General features: G+C 37.4%; 2 protein-coding genes across 6 annotated transcripts in view; one reads left to right on the top strand and one right to left on the bottom strand.

The window, feature by feature from the left end:
- The window catches only part of LOC139966826 (uncharacterized), a 44,106-nt gene extending 31,023 nt beyond the window's left edge, over nt 1–13,083 (top strand). For all 5 annotated transcript variants that reach the window (XM_071970212.1, XM_071970211.1, XM_071970213.1 and 2 more), the window contains 8 exons: nt 964–1,134; nt 3,515–3,860; nt 5,024–5,247; nt 5,590–5,757; nt 6,403–6,512; nt 7,680–7,942; nt 8,598–8,697; nt 10,765–13,083. In XM_071970212.1, the coding sequence (XP_071826313.1) occupies nt 964–1,134; nt 3,515–3,860; nt 5,024–5,247; nt 5,590–5,757; nt 6,403–6,512; nt 7,680–7,942; nt 8,598–8,697; nt 10,765–12,019 (2,637 nt within the window). In that variant the 3' untranslated portion in view covers nt 12,020–13,083. The remainder of the gene's footprint in view (nt 1–963; nt 1,135–3,514; nt 3,861–5,023; nt 5,248–5,589; nt 5,758–6,402; nt 6,513–7,679; nt 7,943–8,597; nt 8,698–10,764) is intronic.
- Nucleotides 13,084–13,271: 188 nt separating this feature from the next.
- Nucleotides 13,272–19,231, bottom strand: part of LOC139966833 (aspartyl aminopeptidase-like) — a 28,653-nt gene continuing 22,693 nt past the window's right edge. Inside the window, exons 14-15 of the mRNA XM_071970232.1 lie at nt 16,274–16,441; nt 13,272–15,723 (exon numbers count right to left, since the gene is read on the bottom strand). Coding sequence (XP_071826333.1) covers nt 15,673–15,723; nt 16,274–16,441 — 219 coding nt within the window. The 3' untranslated portion in view covers nt 13,272–15,672. The remainder of the gene's footprint in view (nt 15,724–16,273; nt 16,442–19,231) is intronic.

Genomic DNA, 19,231 nt, shown 5'->3' with positions numbered 1-19,231 from the left:
ATTCTGTCTCCCCAGTTTTGGGCCAAAAACAGGGAACTCGGGGGGTATTTGCTATAGGCAGGGAACATCATAATGTAGGTTTTTATCTCATGCCTTGTCATATGTATTGGTGAATAGAGTAGGTATTTAATCGTATAATATGTCATAGGTATTGGTGTATACAGTAAGTATATTATCTCATAGGTATTGGTGCATGTATATAGTATGTAAATGATCTGATACTTGTTATAGGTATTGGTGTATGTAGTAGGTATACCATATCATCCTAATCACAGTGATTGGTGTATGTAGTAGGTATATTATCTCATCCTTGTCATAGGTATTGGTGTATGAAGTAGGTATATTATCTCATACCTTATCATGGGTATTGGTGTATATAGTAGGTATATAATATCATCCTTGTCACGGATATGGGTGTGTAGAGAATCTATATCTCATACCTTGCCCTGGGTATTGGTGTATTTAGTAGGTATATTATCTCATCCTTGTCATGGGCATTGGTGTGAAGAGAAGCTATATTATCTTATACCTTGTCATGGTTATTGGTGTGTATAATAGCTATATTATCTCATGTGTACAGTAGCTATATTGTCTCATACCTTGTCAGGGGTATTGTTATGTAAAGCGGGTCAATATTTACATTGAATTGAATTATAATTAAAGATATTTGTATGTCGAGTCAGGTATTGTAATAATGGGGATATAAAACCTTTCAGACCTCCCAATTTTTGGCCAATCTGTCTAATATTAATGTAACCTACATATGTATTGTAACTTCATACTTGTGAAAACTTCCCCTACCCCCTCTTTTTTTCAGTCTGGAATGAAACCAGCACCTAGCACTCTACATACCTAAACAGCTGTACTGCACTGTACATAGGCCTACACTGTAGCTTTTGCCACACAATTGCTAGCAAGTTTTAATAAATTCATATACTTTTTGCAACATTGTTGTGCACACAGCTGGCTAAAACATCCAATGTAACCACAGAAAATGCTGGCTTTGTTGCTGAAGACTTGGAAACAACTATCAATGTGGTGAGGGAAGACACAACCTCTCTGACAAAAGAAGTTATTGATGATGTAGTCAACGTGTTTGAAACCCTCAGCAAAGTTGTCAACCAGACTCAGAACGTAAGGATTACCATTGCCTGATTAAATCTTAGATTATCATATTAAAACCTTGTGTAGGCAAATTGAAGCTGCAGTTGTTGTTGTCCAGAAAATTTCTCTACCCTCCCCACTTACTTTAACTTATATTTCAAATGAAGATATCATACATGTCTGCTTTAATTAGATCTATAACTATCATTCAATGATTGTACTAGTCAACAGCCTTTACCTAGCTTATGGGCTTTAACCAGTACTGCTTACGTCAGCCATGATGAACATGCACTTACTGTGGGTTTCACTAAGGTTGTTGAGTTATAAACAGTGCGCCGAGATGTGCAACAAATACAAATACAAAGAATACAATCAGCCACAATTGTGTCGTTAAAACTATTTTATAGGCGACATTTTCACATTTGTTGTTTCGATGCTAATCGTAACCTTTGTAGCCATGCAGGTGTGCGTCTGCCTGTGTGTGTGTGATGCCTTCCTTGTAAACGTGATATCTCAAGAAGGGAAAATTGGACCAATCTCATATTTGGTGTGTAGGAGTACCACTTTGAATAAAGGAAGCCTATTGTTTGGGGAGGTCTAGGTTATGTGGGGTTACCAGGTGTCAAATTGTGAAAACCTTGTAAACATGATATCTCAAGATGGGAAGCTTAGACCAATCTCATATTTAGAATGTACTTGTGACACATAGAGTACAAGAAACCTATTGTTTTGGTGAAGGTCAAAGGTCATTTAGAATCACCAGGGGTCAAATTGTGGAAACCTTGTGTATATTCTACCGAATCTCCCACAGACCGGCCTGTTAGATAACATGTGTGTTACGGCTCATTAAAATAGTAGAGGCTGTAGACAATGTGAAATTAGATTAAGGCCATCCTTAGATCAGAAGTTTCGACCGAATCTCCATTGACTTAATTTTGAAGGTAATTTTTGGAGTTGCCATGTACGTCGCTGCATACATGCCTGTGCACAAAGGTGTGTAATGAACGTTGTTTGCCATTGGAATGGACAATGTCATTGTGAATCATCGGTAATATATCTTTGCTTCCGAAGTTGAAATTCGACTGTCGTATATAGCAACTGTCGAGATTCAGTGTCAAATAAAAACTTCAGGTTTGGATGTAGTAAAGTTGAGGAACAGACCGGGCGCCATTTACGAAACTTAACTGTCGCCTACTTAGATATTTTGGAGGCTTGCTAGATGCAAAATCTTGGGGACCATTAGGGTGAATCGCCCGGCGCCTGCTTAAAGTACGACTTGTAGGTGTAACACATGAGTAGGAGAAGCCTGTTGTCTTTGGTAGAGATCACTCTGTATGCTGAATACAAGGATAGTTTAAATCTTAGTCATCAGCTGCCAATGTGAATATTGTTTGTCATATCTCAATGTTTTTTGCTGTACTACTTAGATTGAAGTATGTTGTTCATGGTGGCTATACCCTACAGCCTAGTGTGTCACATACATATAAGTTTATTCATGTAGCATCATCAAAACCACTCTGCAGTTTTGCTGTCTGTTTTTTTATTGACTTTCAATAATAGTGGCATAGCTGCTATTATGTAAGACGAACATTGTTCAATGCCAAACTGGTAAATTTTATTGTCACTTTTCATATCTAATATGAAAATCACTTTTAAAATATATAACTGCATTTTAATACTCCTTTTTATCCAGTATTTTGCCAAAAGTAGTAAACTTAATTTCATTATTCAGTATTCAAATGTAACATCAATACATTTCACTGGCTTGGTTTGAATGAAAAGTAAATTGCTTAGAAAATTTCTTATTTTAGACCAGATTTATTGTTCATGTGAAATGTATTTCTGTGTGACAGCATGTCCAGAATGTATGAAGTCAGTGATTGCTTTGAGGGTATTCTAATATTGAATAATACTATAAAGTATGTTTGAAGTCAGTAATTAATTGTCGATATTCTATATTTATTAATACTTTATAGGTCTGATGAATTCCAGGTACCTATGTTGTCGATGACAACACTGGTCTTGTGGTCTAATATCTTGCGATATGTAAAAGATTTTCTCAAACTTAATTTAGTGTTGAAAAGTAACCTGCACTGATAATGGTTGTATTTTAATGGTCCGTCTGCAAAACATCAATTCATCACATTATACTATGCGAGGTTGTCAAATAGTCATGACTTATTTCATGTGAGCACATATGACTTGGATATGTTCCTTCCATTTGGATATTTTCATTCAGTTAATGTTTTCATGTTACTGTTAACCCTCATGTAATATGTCTTGTTACTATTTACCATCATATCATATGTCTTGTTACTGTTTACCCCTCGTAGCATATGTCTTGTTACTGTTTTATTGATATAGCTTTCGTTCTGATTATCTTATATTTTTTAATTGATGTTTTTTTCAGGTAACAAAATCAGTTATCAACACAATTGACAAGTTTGTGTATATTTTGGATAATACAGAAGAGCAAGTACCTCAAACGTCGACCAAACCTAGTACAGACAAACTGTTGCTTGCTTTGGAAGCACAGGTAATGGCTTTAGGAGCAAATGATGGGAACTTCAGCAAATCTGGAGAAATGTTTGATATATGTGTTACCCATATATCACCCCCTCTTGAACTAACATTTCCTAGCGTCAATGAGGAGCAAGTCGACAATTCAGGACAAGTCGAAATTAAAGATGAGGAAAAGAGCAAGGTATCTGCCTCCATTAAACTACCCCAAGAAATACTCGACGATTACTTCAAAGGTGTGCTATTTTATCTTCAGTAGTTCTCCTTTCTCTACCAACTTTCTTGAATGAGTAGTAAATCTTTAATATTAAAACAAGAAACATATTTATGCATAGTACAAATAGATTAGGAGCATTATTGTAAGCCAGAGGGAGGGATGTTCGGTGGTGACATTCCTGGGGGTGGGGGAGCTCGGTTCGTACTGGTACAACAAGAATGGAATTTACAACAAGTAAGCGTAGTTTCTCATTCATATATTTACTCTACTAACAAGCTCTCATAGAGCTATTATTAGAACTATTAGAACTTTATCTGAAGCAAATCAGAGACCCAAAACGTAGTTAAGAAGTGCGTGTTTTAGAAAGTAACGATATGAGAGAGAGCAAAATATTTCGAGGATACCCCTTGACGGGTTTCTAAATCTTAACTGAAGGGTTCGAAAAACTTACTGCGGTATTATACATCTAAGGAAGGCCAGTTACATAAAAATAGCATGGCCCTACATAATTGTAGAAATTAAAATAACGAATGAAACCTGCATTTAATTATAAACGACTGGGTTAAAGGCAACTAGCTAATTTGACTAATTATTTTAAAAGCTTGCCAACTATTTATACCCAATTCACATAATGCAGCTTACATTGATTTAGAGCAGATGTATAGCTTAGTTATAACCATTTTGATGAATTGTAACAAAAGTAGCTTCAACTGTCCTGTAGGACTAAAATGCTGTTTTTGCATCAGTATATTTAATATGAGGCATTTGTTTGACATTTCCCCAAGAGAATACCAAAATACCTTAAATGATGATGATATTAATGTGTACCTGTTATTTAACCAGCTTACATGCATATATCAAGACTTTCTCCCAGTACACTGCCTCGATAAATGTCATAGAATTTAGCAATACACTGTCAAATATGTGCAGTAGGAAAGACCTCTGGGAGACATTGTTTTTCCTTCATTTTAGAAACATGGATCAGGTTGTTTGAAACTAAGGTTGGAAGGGGTGATTGTAGACTTTCAGTAGATTTGCAGGGTAGGGGTTACGGCAGGTTAGCTGGAAAGATGGTCGGCAGAGACAGACTCCATCATAGCGATAATGCACAGCATTCTGACTGATTGTTTTATCTTGTTGTTACTTGTTACTTGTTTTCTGTTTTCTGGTTTTTTTTTCAAGGAGAGACATTGATTCCTATTTCATTGATCCTCCACCATTCTGAAGTCCTTTTTCAAGACCCAGCAATTGAGAAGGAAGGCAAGAAAATCGGGTCTGCAATCATATCGGTCTCCACACTAGAAGAAATTAACAACTTAACATCGCCAGTTGTGCTTACATTTAAATTAAACGAGAACGTCATCACCGAACATGAAGTAGAGGAAAAGAAAAAGAAACCTGTTTTGGTAAACAGCAACATAAAAAACAAGCAAAAGAAAAAATGATATATATACTTGTCTCTTCATTAAATTAAAATACTGAGTTCGCATGCTCTGAGATTGTCATGATGATATTGATGTGCTCTACTGCAGGGTATAACACAAAACTTGAGTTAGTGGAATATTAGCTCATTAATTTTACTCTTAGGTTTTCACAGCTTTGTTAGAATTCAGAACTTGCCTGTATTTGTGGCTGCCAGGAAAAAAATCGTAGGACGGTGCTCCTCCTACAGTTGGCTTCATTTTGACATACTGTAGAATACTTTCTAAGCAGTTCATAAATAATCACTTTTACTTCTTACTCCACAGACCCTAAACGATTGTACAGATCCACCAAAGATACCAAAGCCAACTTGTGTCTTCTGGGATCATGCTACAGCTGGGTGGTCCACCGAGGGCTGCCAAACTATTCACCGGACGAACGATAACTACACAGTATGCCGTTGTACGCATTTGACAACTTTTGCTGTCTTGATGGTAACTCATTACAATATCTCTTTTTAGCTTATCTTCAAAGAAAATGATAATTCCTTCCCTGTTTTTTTTTACATTACTTGTCATTACTGCCACAGGATGTTGTGTTTGGTATGCACCATGTAGTTATTTTAATGTGGTCGATGATTACTTAAAGTGATCATACAATATATATGCATTGTGTTGCTGCTACTAGATATTACATGAAACTGATCTTGAGAAAGCTGTTGGCCTTCTAAATTTATAATTCAAATGCCTTCATTACCAGATGTAACCCTGATATCGGCTTTACTGGGATATTGAGTTTTGATACTCTCATGATGGGTTAAATATTTGATTTGCTGCCATTGTAGGTAAATAACCCTATGCACTGGAAGAGGACATACTGTTTCTGAAGTGTTTGATGATATCAGACTTGAAATAAAATAAGCAACTACCTGTCCCAGGTTCCTGAAGTTGTTCTATATTTCTAATGCTGATTGATCTTAAGTCTTTAAAGACCATGGATTAGTGCCACAATACAAGACTCCTCACAGGTGTAAACATTTATCCTGTCTTTGCTCATTGTTCCTTGGCTTCACAATACAAACTTAATGTTTATTTTAAAACGCTTATTATGTGTGTCTGTGTAATTTTGTTCATTGAAAGGATTGGCAAGGAGATATCAAAAAACATGGATTGACCATCTTTAGTCAAATTGGATGCGCTGTGTCTGTCTTCAGCCTGGCTGTTACTATCTTAACCTTCCTCTCAATAAAGTAAGCAAACATTTATTAAATACCTGAAGAAAACGTTATTGGCCAATGAGGTACCTGACACAACTCTTGCAGACTCCATTTTGTCATATTTTATAGTACTCTATAGTCATACTTTACAGTCATACTCTATAGTCATACTCTATAGCAAGTTACTTTACAGTCATACTTTACAGTCATACTCCATAGTCATACTTTACAGGCATAATCCATAGTCATACTTTACAGTCATACTCTATAGCCAGTTACTTTAAAGTCGTAATTTACAGGCATACTCCAGAGTTATACTTTACAGGCGTACTCCATAGTCAAACTTTACAGTCATACTCCATACTTATACTTTACAGTCATATTTTATCATACTTTGTAGCCAGTTACTTTACAATCACACTTTACATTCATACTACATAGTCATACTTTACAGTCATACTCTATAATCATACTCTATAGTCATACTCTATAGCCATACTCTACAGCCATACTCTATAGCCAGTTACTTTACAGTCAAACTTTACAGGCATAATCCATAGGTTCCATAGTTATACTTTACAGTCATACTCTATAGCCAGTTACTTTACAGTCATGCTTTAAAGTCATACTTTACAGTCATACTTTACAGTCATACTCTATAGTGATAGTAGTGCTGTTTAATGAAAACACAGATGGATTTGTGTAACTTGACACTGGTTTATTTGGACATTTTGTTGCTCATGTTTAGAGTATACCTTTACCTAAGGATCATTACAATAGAATATCAAAACATTACAGTCAAACTTTAACCATACACGTAGCATCTATAACATTATTCTTTAACCATACACGTAGCAAAAATTACATAATTCTTTAACCATACACGTAGCATCTTTTACATTATTCTTTAACCATACACGTAGCATCTATCACATTATTCTTTAACCATACACGTAGCACTTATAACATTCTTCCTAGTTTAGAAATGACTACACTGTAACGGTTTACATGCCAGTTATTTAAATTACACTGAGAAGTTGCCAAAACTTCTGAGATGTAATTATCACCGAACTGTCAACATAAACCTATTCCCCTATTAAAAAACTGATCAACAAATTGAAAGGAAATGAAATGCTCTTGCAAACATTGATGTGAATACTCAAGAAGACATATTTTGTTTTACTTTGGTTTTAATGACAGAAAGCTTCGCAGCAGTAGACCACAGCAGATTATTCTTCAAATTTGCATAGCACTACTGGGACTTGACATTTTCTTCCTGGTCGGTATCGATAGAACAGAATTGGCTCTGGCCTGTGACATTGTTGCAGCATTGATACATTTCTTCTGTCTGGCATCCGTAGCGTGGATGAGCACCGAGGCAACTTACATGTATCTTCTCTTCGTGCAAGTTTCCTCTAGCAATGATCGCTACTTCATGCAGAAAGCTTCTGTGATTGGCTGGGGTATGTTAAAGTTAATATTTTCCTTTAGTCTTTCATACTGAAAGCTTCACTAATTCATTGGGGTTATTACAAATTAGTGTGGACCTACATGCTGAAAGCTTCTCTTATTGGCTGGGGTTAGTTAAAATTAATATGGTCCTTCATTCTGATTGGCTTAAGTTAGTTCGAATTAGCATTTTCCTTCATGCTAAATGCTTCTCTGATTGGCTGGGGTGAATTCAAATTAATGTTGTTCTTTATGCTAAAAGCTTCTCTGATTGGCTGGGGTTAATTCAAATAAATCTTGTCCTTCATGTTAAAAGCTACTCTGATTGAGCAGGGTTAGTCCAAACTAGTATGTCCTTCAGTCTAAAAGCTCTGATTGTCTAGGCCAGTGATTAAGGTAGTTTTATTCTCCAATGATACATTCGGAATGGTTTGCCTGGTGGCTACGTCCTTGCAGACCGGGCAAGAGAAAAGCTTTCAATCAAAAAACAATAGTGCACATTAATCTGACTCGCTCTTATCTGCGAGCGTTCATAATCGATGAATCTGCGAGCGACAGTGTCGCACAAATATGGGCTGGCTAAATCAATGGATGGGGCTAGGTCTGCCAGTAACCATGTATACTTACGATTCATTTCATTGAATTATTCTATTTGATGTCTTTCCCTAGGTTTGCCTGCAGTTATTGTAATAACAAATGTACTGTTGGAAGTAGAGAAACATGAAGAACATTATAAGTGGAACCATTCATACATCTCCACTTGTCAATAGTGAGTATCACGAAAGACATTAATAATGCTTTGTGCAATTCAAATTATTTTCTGGTCACACATAGCAAGATGCGATAATGGGTAGGTTGGTAAACAAATGCAGATTACTGTGCCACTATGTCTACAAAGTGTATTTCATGGAAAGAATAAACTAATAAGGTTTATACCGCTGTACAAAATGCAAACACTACAGAATTCCTTGCCACCATGTAGAAATATTACAGTTAACATAATTTAACAAAGTATTAACCTTTGATAACATGTAGCGTATGACTTTGAACAGTGGATACGAATAATGTTCATATGATAGATTGGATAAGATTTTGAATTTTCTGTTCTTACTACATCATAACTAGAATGTAGCGTCGGTAAAATTAAGAACCCTAGGTAATGTTTAGTGGACCACTTTTATGCTGTTGATTGTTCCTACTGAACTAGTAGATATAGAAGCTTCAGCTCCCAGTACACAGTTTCTCTGTTGATTACAACTACTGTAATAATTGTTAGAATTCCTGGCTACAAACCTGCTTGTATTACAGGTTGTGTATGACATGCTTCAGCTCCCAGCATGCATTGTCACTCTGTTGATTGCAACTACTGTAGTGATATACAGAGCGGCTTCAGCTCCCAGCATATATACTTACTATTTTGATAAAAACCACTGTAGTAATAGGTAGAGAGGCTTCAGCTCCCAGCATACATAGTTAATTTGTTGATTGCAACTACTGTAGTATTATATAGTTATAAAGTTTGCAGGTCCCAGCATATATAATTACTTTGTTGATTGCAACTACTGTAGTATTATATAGTAATAAAGGCTTCAGGTCCCAGCATACATAGTTACTCTGCTGATTGCAACAACTGTGGTGCCAGAGAGAGACGCTTGGGCTCCCAGCAAACGTTACTCTGTTCATTTACTGTTTGCTAAGCAAGGATATCTTTATACCCATTCCTGGCAGATTCTTTCCGTCAAACCATAAATAATTGAATTAATTTAAAGTAGCTTTATGCTGTTAACATTACGTTTATGTATTATTATTTCCTGGTTTAAATGCTTCAAAATCAGGACAATAACTAGAAATCCAGAGGGCTTATTGTTGTTCCTTGCCAATTGAGATTATAATCCCAAGCTTTTGTTATTGTTGATTAAATTGATCAGCAAGGTTCTTTCACTGTGGACCTACCTTCTAAATATGTTAACTTACCATGTTTACAAGCTATTTTTAGCAAAATTCAACTCAACTCAACTGTACCAGCTATCTACCAACACCTTCACACAAAGTATGATTCAATTCTGAAAATGTTGACATTTAACCCTGTGACCTCATTAATATTCTTGAGATTAGCACCAAAATCATTATGGATCTTCTACTCATAATGGCGCATATTTGTACCAAGTATGACATCAATCCAATTACTTATCGTTATTCAGTTACTGTTTACCAGCTAGTTTAGTGAAAATCAACTTAAGCCCCGCCCCCTAATGAATATACATAATATCAACTTAAACATATATCACCGTGTACCAGCTATCTATCAACATATTAATACCAAGTATAAATAAATTCTTACTTTGGGTTGCGGAGTTATTAGCATTTGAAGAATTTTACGTTTGACCACATGACCTCATTATTATTCATGAGATGAGCACCAAAATCAAAAGGGTTCTACTCAGTATGGCGCACCTATGTACCAAGTATAACCAAGTATCCAAATTGCCATTGTTGGGTTAACGTGTTTACGAGAAAAGGGCGTCACAACACACACACGCAATCACTGTCGCATAGATTCCTTGAGCCTTCGGGCAAGAAATAATAAAAATGAACAGAATTTCTCGGTAGGTGGTAAATAGAAGCAAGTTTGATGCAAAACTCACCTATCTTACAATCTTCATTATGACGGGCATAGCTTTATTATCATTGGTAGGATGAAAGTCTCAGTATGGAAATGCTCATAGGAAATCCTCATCTGAAGAACAAAGTGTGGTGTATATGGCAAAAGATTAAAATTAATGAAGGATTTTATGTCAATGAGTACTGGTTATGTGAAAGTTTCTTCCAATTACAGTTGCTTCCTAGACAACAAATCTAACGGTTTTCGGTTTGGCTTGGTGGCTGTCCTTGCTGTGTTTCTTACCTACAACCTACTACTCTTCATCATGATTGCATGGAAACTATCCTGTGGTCGCAAGAGGCTGAAAAGCAGCTCTGCAACTCGACGGCAACAAGTTGTTCGACGGATGCAGAATGTTTCTGCAATCTCCATCCTTCTGGGAATAACCTGGATCTCTGGTTTCTTATCCATTGGTCCTTTCCAATTGGTATCTAACATCATATTCTGTGTTAGCAATTCCTTGCAGGGCTTCTTCATCTTCCTTCTCTTCTGTGTCCGTCAGAAGGACATTCGATCAGCTTGGAAAAATTCCATCCTGGCTAGACCTCTCACTACTAGTCTACACAGAAAGACAAGCAGACGCCCCTTCAAATTAAGCAAGCACATCAAAGTAGAAAGCCAAGCTCAAGCAACAGATGGTTCATCAGAAATGACAAGGTTAGCCAAAAGAAACACATATGAAGACTTTACGACTACCAGAGCAATGCTGTCGGGAAATGAGGATGTTGATTGTGCTGCAGCAGCATTAGCAAGTTGCGCAATCATGGAGCCCACCTCCAGCAATTTTGTCTCCGTGCAACAATCACCAGACTTTATTTGTCACTCTCCCTCCATGGCAACTTCCAAAGGTCAAGTAGGTCAATTGATTGACATTGACATTGATTCAACTGAAAAAGGTTTGGATTTATCACCTCCATCCCCCCTTGGGACCAATGAGACACCATACCCTGGCCCCCTGACAGTAGTGCCACCAAAAGAGTCCCCAAGTTTTGATAGGGGACCTCCATCCCCCATTGGGACCATGGAGACACCATACTCTGGCCCTCTGATTGTAGTACCACCAAAAGAGTCCCTAAGTTTTGATAGGGGACCACCATCCCCCCTTGGGACCATGGAGACACCATACTCTGGCCCCCTGACTGTGGTGCCACCAAAAGAGTCCCCAAGTTCTGATAGGGTACCTCCATCCCCCCTTGGGACCATGGAGACACCGTACTCTGGCCCTCTGATTGTAGTACCACCACAAGAGTCCCCAAGTTTTGATAGGGTATCTACATCCTCTGATGCCAAACACACAACAGAGAATCCCTATGCAATGTTCATAGCGGCAACAAACACAGGGGGGACTCTGAGCACGGCGAAAGTCATTGATGAAGGCGACAATTCTCCACTTCTTGGCCCTCCAATAAAAAACAAAGATTACAATTAGCAGAAACTATAACAATCGAGAGATGAGTGGACTGAATCAGAGCGCATCACTAGTTGATGTGATTCTTACTGACTAGGGCAGTATGAAGCCTAATGAAGCTATCATTGGTCTACATATGAATAACATCACTTCCTTTTTATAGTCATAAAGTTTCATGTTAATGTTAAGTCAACTTTTCGTGTATATCTTCATGAATATTTCAATCAAGTTGGATCAATTTAGCTTTACCCACTGGAGTTACATTTCATATAGTCAAAATTTTATTTTACAAGTGACTTATACAAGACATTGAGAATTCATGCACTATTTGCTCTTTACCATTAACTTGTAAAAACATCTCAGAGGGTTTTTAATTGCCATCTTAGTTGTATACAGCTCAAAAAATTCCTGCAAAATTATTTCAAAGGCTAGATAACACAATTTTATGACTGGTATGTATGAGGGTGAAAATGTTTGACTTAAGCTCAGAATCATTGCAGTTATGCTATATATCAGTTTGTACAAAAATCTGCACCGTGATTAAAGGTTAATTCTCTTGCACTTTGTGAAACCAGGGAACTTGTCGTCTTATAAATATTTCCACATCTCAACATTATTTGATTATATACTTGTAATGTCTGCTATAATTGAGACAGGCCACCAAGAGCATTTGTTGCAAGATCATTTATTTGAGGTGTGGACTATATTGGTTTTCACTCCTGCATCAAGTTGTGGAGTTGTTCTAGTTTGTAATCACTTTCTATTGATTCTTCTTCTACTTTTTTCCATTTGCACATATCCACATCACTTTCTTCTCTCATTTATAACTGCATGTAGCTAACTCCATTATTGGAGAAAGAACAGATATCAAAAGGTTTCTATCAAGTAATTTTACTAAACAAAGAATTGTCCCAGACGAACATGTAAATACTTCTCTTGAGAGGTCTTCAGTATTAAAATTGCACTCAGAATTGCTTCGATTCTAGAAATGTTAACTACAATTAACAAACATTATTATGTCAACATTTTTTAAACTTATGATGGCATCACAAGCTTTTCTTTAATAAAACATTCCATTTCATTCATTTATAGTCTTGTCTTTTTATTTTCTTGTACCTGATGAGTTATCTCTGAACTAACACCTGTTTCTCTGAGATTTTTTAGTTCTTGCAGTAGTTTACATTGGACATATCCATACAATGAGCATGGCCATACCATTAACACAAACGTAACAATGATGACATTTTAAAGAAGTACACTTTGAATTCAAATCTGAGTTTGACAATTATATTTCAAAATTTGAAATTGCAAGTTTGACAAAATTGTTATTTCTGTTACTTGATTATTTATACATATGTATGATTGCATATGCCTGTACTAAACAAATGTCTTTTGCACATGATAAAAGTTTTCTGTTTTATGGAAATGCAAGAAAAAAATAGTATGAAAGAAAGATATCAGGTTATCTTTCTGATGTTTAATTGGCTCCAAAAACTAACATCAGTACTGCTACAGAAGACAATCTTTCTACTGGGTTACTCTCAATAGACAAACCAATTAAACTGAAGCAAGATATTCTTCTTCTGCTGTCAATTGTCATTGTAAATATACAACAACTTAAGGCCAACCGGCCTTGAAGGTATTTACTTTCAACCAAGAATTCATTGTTAAGAAACCAAAACTTTAGGACACCAGGCCTTGAAGGTATTTACTCTCAACCAAGAATTCATTGTTGAAAAACCAAAACTTTAGGACACCAGGCCTTGAAGGTATTTACTTTCAACCAAGAATTCATTGTTAAAAAACCAAAACTTTAGGAATACAGGCCTTGAAGGTATTTACTCTCAACCAAGAATTCATTGTTGAAAAACCAAAACTTTAGGAATACAGGCCTTGAAGGTATTTCAACCAAGAATTCATTGTTAAGATACCAAAACTTTAGGAATACAGGCCTTGAAGGTATTTACTCTCAACCAAGAATTCATTGTTGAAAAACCAAAACTTTAGGAATATAGGCCTTGAAGGTATTTACTTTCAACCAAGAATTCATTGTTAAAAAACCAAAACTTTAGGAATGCAGGCCTTGAAGGTATTTACTCTCAACCAAGAATTCATTGTTGAAAAACCAAAACTTTAGGAATACAGGCCTTGAAGGTATTTACTCTCAACCAAGAATTCATTGTTGAAAAACCAAAACTTTAGGAATACAGGCCTTGAAGGTATTTCAACCAAGAATTCATTGTTAAGATACCAAAACTTTAGGAATACAGGCCTTGAAGGTATTTACTCTCAACCAAGAATTCATTGTTGAAAAACCAAAACTTTAGGAATACAGGCCTTGAAGGTATTTCAACCAAGAATTCATTGTTAAGATACCAAAACTTTAGGAATACAGGCCTTGAAGGTATTTACTCTCAACCAAGAATTCATTGTTGAAAAACCAAAACTTTAGGAATACAGGCCTTGAAGGTATTTACTTTCAACCAAGAATTCGTTGTTAAAAAACCAAAACTTTAGGAATACAGGCCTTGAAGGTATTTACTCTCAACCAAGAATTCATTGTTGAAAAACCAAAACTTTAGGAATACAGGCCTTGAAGGTATTTCAACCAAGAATTCATTGTTAAGATACCAAAACTTTAGGAATACAGGCCTTGAAAGTATTTACTTTCAATCAAGAGTCATTGTCAAGATATAACAAGTTAAGGATAACAGGCCTTGAAAGTATTTAGAGCCAGGAAGTATGACATCAAAAACCCCATCCATACATCATATGAAGTGCTTTAAGTCATACTGAACTTGGAACATTTGCTGGCAGACTATTTGCTAGTAAAAAACCATCTTCCCTCGGTCATACTCTTGAATAGTACCTTGTTTAGAGGTATGTCAATATTCAATGCTTTTGATTACTTAATGACTTGTATTCAATGCACCAATTCCCTACAGGGTAATCTTCAATACTAACAACAACTGCATCTGCCTGTTAGTGAGCTGGTAAGCTCCTGCAGATTGACACTTGGTTCAGTCTCATTTCACCATACACAGGCTTAGGCATTGATTAATTTGAAATTAATTAATTGACATTGAAAAGTAACATAACCACAATCACTGCTGAAATACAAGTCAATCTGGATCTTTGATTGAGATCTTTATAAACTAGGTAATTCAAAAGTAATTTTACTAATCATATTATAAAAATCCATTAAGGCCATCTGTGCAATTGATATCATCTTAGCAATCTATGAAAGCAGAATAAAAGATTATAGAAATACATAGTTCTGTCTCTCTGCTGCAGAAGAATCCTTCCTTAAAGTCATGAATGTTTGCAGTACATAATGTTAAGTATAGTGCCCTTTGATTGCAACAGAGTAAAATACTATTAAGTTGTCAGCTGCCAGGACGTTTTATTTGAAACATATGGCGATAAATCCTTTCAAACTACCTTATCCAGCAATGATATCAAACTACTCAGTCTTCAAACCATCTATATTATTTTGCTTACTTGAAGTAGAAAGGAAGCGCTGTTCCAGCTTCAACCCCACCCTCACACCTTTGTCAATGTGATGTTGCTTTTTCAAATATGTTCCCCTTAATTTTAACCAATATTGTTATCATCCTATGCACCAGTTGTTGTCTTCTTGTCCCTCAATAGTACCAACAACAGACATTCAGTTTTCAGTCCACCGTTACTTGAGCATCAATAGCTGGGAAATCTATGTAGAATGCCTGCAAGGATAACCAATAAAGTGGTGAAAGTCAACATGTACAATGTTACACCATGCACTTTGCACCATTCACGCACTTTATAATAGTGTTCACACTTATTCCAACATTAAGCCTGCTGGCAACAGAAAGGCAATGTTTGTCTCCTTCAATATGCTGTTGCAATCATCTTATATCACCGCTTACGCTTCAAACTTCAAAGTAAAATCTTATTGAGATATCATGAAAATGTAGCTTGACACTGCAACCTTCACTTTATAAACAAAAGTTCAAATTATAAATGTTAACTTAAGAGGAAAACAAATAAAAGCCTTTGCCTGTATCGTAGGCTTATTTTAATCACAACTCTATAGGTTAGGTGAAATAGATGACCGAGGGCAAACAGTTGCTGTAAAATTATACCTTTCAATATCCTATCACACCCTCCCCCCACCACCACCACTCTCCACAATCTCCCCCAACTAGTGACACAAGCTGGTATAAACATGAATGCATTGTGTACATATTTAGCCTTATTTAACAGACTACATTGATCATATAGCTACAGCCTTACCTTAAACAGCTGTGTCAGTTGGTAGATGGATGTCGTGCAGCAAACCTCGCGTATTGAATGCATACTTAACTGCGGAGAGCCCAGGTCTACTGTCCTCAGTCCAAGCTTCGCAGACAGGATTGGGCCAATGGTGGACCCACAAGGGCTGTCATTTCGAACCACAATATCCTATAATTGAAAAATAAATCAGGAAATGCATTGAGGATGCATTGCAGTCTCTATGATATAATCAGCTGCATTTCTTAGGAATGTCTGAAGGTTCCCTTCCTGGGGTATCATGCTAAAGGAGTTTCCACAGACACTGAAAGGAAGATTAAACGTCAGCAATATTGGAGTTGATGTATGTAACGTGACTTTACCATCTATCATGGTTGAGGGTTTATACACCATGAAATAAATCTTTCCATATTGCCTGTTTGTGTAACAGACCCTATTGAGATACTATTCCTGTTATTCACTTTGGCCACTTGTACTTTATTGAAGCATACCAGTAACTTATACCATATTTTCTTTAGAAAGGGGGAACATTTTAATGATTTGGGGTCTACAGTAGCCTCAGCCTTATTTCCCACTTCCAAAATTGTTCAATATACAGTGAGAAAGATACTATTGTAGTGGCAGAATGAATACATCCCTTGCTTGGTAATATCAATGTCACACTGTCAGATGTATGGGCACAGGGCATCCACAGGGACAACACATGGATAGCACTGTCACATCTAAGGGTATAGGACATCCACATGGATAGCACTGTCACATCTATGGGTAAAGGACATCCACATGGATAGCACTGTCACATCTAAGGGTATAGGATATCCACATGGATAGCACTGTCACAACTAAGGGTAAAGGACATTTACATGGATAGCACTGTCACATCTAAGGGTAAAGGAGATCCACATGGATAGCACTGTCACATCGAAGGGTTTAGGAGATCCACATTGACAGCACTGTCACATCTAAGGGTATAGGACATCCACATGGATAGCACTGCCACATCTAAGGGTATAGGACATCCACATGGATACCACTGCCACATTTAAGGGTTTAGGACATCCACATGGATAGCACTGTCACATCTAAGGGTATAGGACATCCACATGGATAGCACTGTCACATCTAAGGGTATAGGACATCCACATGGATAGCACTGTCCCATCTAAGGGTATAGGAGATCCACATGGATAGCACTGTCACATCTAAGGGTATAGGAGATCCACATTGATAGCACCGTCACATCTAAGGGTATAGGACATCCACATGGATAGCACTGTCACATCTAAGGGTATAGGAGATCCACATTGATAGCACTGTCACATCTAAGGGTATAGGACATCCACATGGATAGCACTGCCACATCTAAGGGTATAGGACATCCACATGGATAGCACTGCCACATTTAAGGGTATAGGACATCCACATGGATAGCACTGTCACATCTCAGGGTATAGGAGATCCACATGGATAGCACTGTCCCATCTAAGGGTATAGGACATCCACATGGATAGCACTGTCACATCTGAGGGTATAGGAGATCCACATGGATAGCACTGTCACATCTAAGGGTATAGGACATCCACATGGATAGCACTGTCACATCTAAAGGTATAGGACATCCACATGGATAGCACTGACACATCTAAGGGTATAGGACATCCACATGGATAGCACTGTCACATCTAAAGGTATAGGACATCCACATGGATAGCACTGACACATCTAAGGGTATAGGACATCCACATGGATAGCACTTTCACATCTAAGGGTATAGGACATCCACATGGATAGCACTGTCACATCTAAAGGTATAGGACATCCACATAGATAGCACTGACACATCTAAGGGTATAGGACATCCACATGGATAGCACTGTCACATCTAAAGGTATAGGACATCCACATGGATAGCACTGACACATCTAAGGGTATAGGACATCCACATGGATAGCACCGTCACATCTAAGGGTATAGGACATCCACATGGATAGCACCGTCACATCTAAGGGTATAGGACATCCACATGGATAGCACCGTCACATCTAAGGGTATAGGACATCCACATGGATAGCACCGTCACATCTAAGGGTATAGGAGATCCACATGGATAGCACCGTCACATCTAAGGGTATAGGACATCCACATGGATAGCACCGTCACATCTAAGGGTATAGGACATCCACATGGATAGCACCGTCACATCTAAGGGTATAGGACATCCACATGGATAGCACCGTCACATCTAAGGGTATAGGAGATCCACATGGATAGCACCGTCACATCTAAGGGTATAGGAGATCCACATGGATAGCACCGTCACATCTAAAGGTTTAGGACATCCACATGGATAGCACCGTCACATCTAAGGGTATAGGACATCCACATGGATAGCACCGTCACAACTAAGGGTATAGGACATCCACATGGATAGCACCGTCACAACTAAGGGTATAGGACATCCACATGGATAGCACCGTCACATCTAAGGGTATAGGACATCCACATGGATAGCACTGTCACATCTAAGGATATAGGACATCCACATGGATAGCACTGTCACATCTAAGGATATAGGACATCCACATGGATAGCACTGTCACAACTAAGGGTAAAGGACATTCACATGGATAGCACTGTCACATCTAAGGGTATAGGACATCCACATGGATAGCACTGCCACATCTAAGGGTACAGGACATCCACATGGATAGCACTGTCACATCTGAGGGTATAGGACATCCACATGGATAGCACTGTCACATCTAAGGGTATAGGACATCCACATGGATAGCACTGTCACATCTAAGGGTATAGGACATCCACATGGATAGCACTGTCCCATCTAAGGGTATAGGAGATCCACATGGATAGCACTGTCACATCTAAGGGTATAGGACATCCACACGGATAGCACTGTCACATCTAAGGGTATAGGACATCCACACGGATAGCACTGTCACA

The sequence above is a fragment of the Apostichopus japonicus genome, chromosome 4 (genome assembly GCF_037975245.1).
Source record: "Apostichopus japonicus isolate 1M-3 chromosome 4, ASM3797524v1, whole genome shotgun sequence".
In the NCBI taxonomy this organism is placed as follows: domain Eukaryota; kingdom Metazoa; phylum Echinodermata; class Holothuroidea; order Aspidochirotida; family Stichopodidae; genus Apostichopus; species Apostichopus japonicus.
This window is presented reverse-complemented; position numbering and strand designations above follow the sequence as displayed.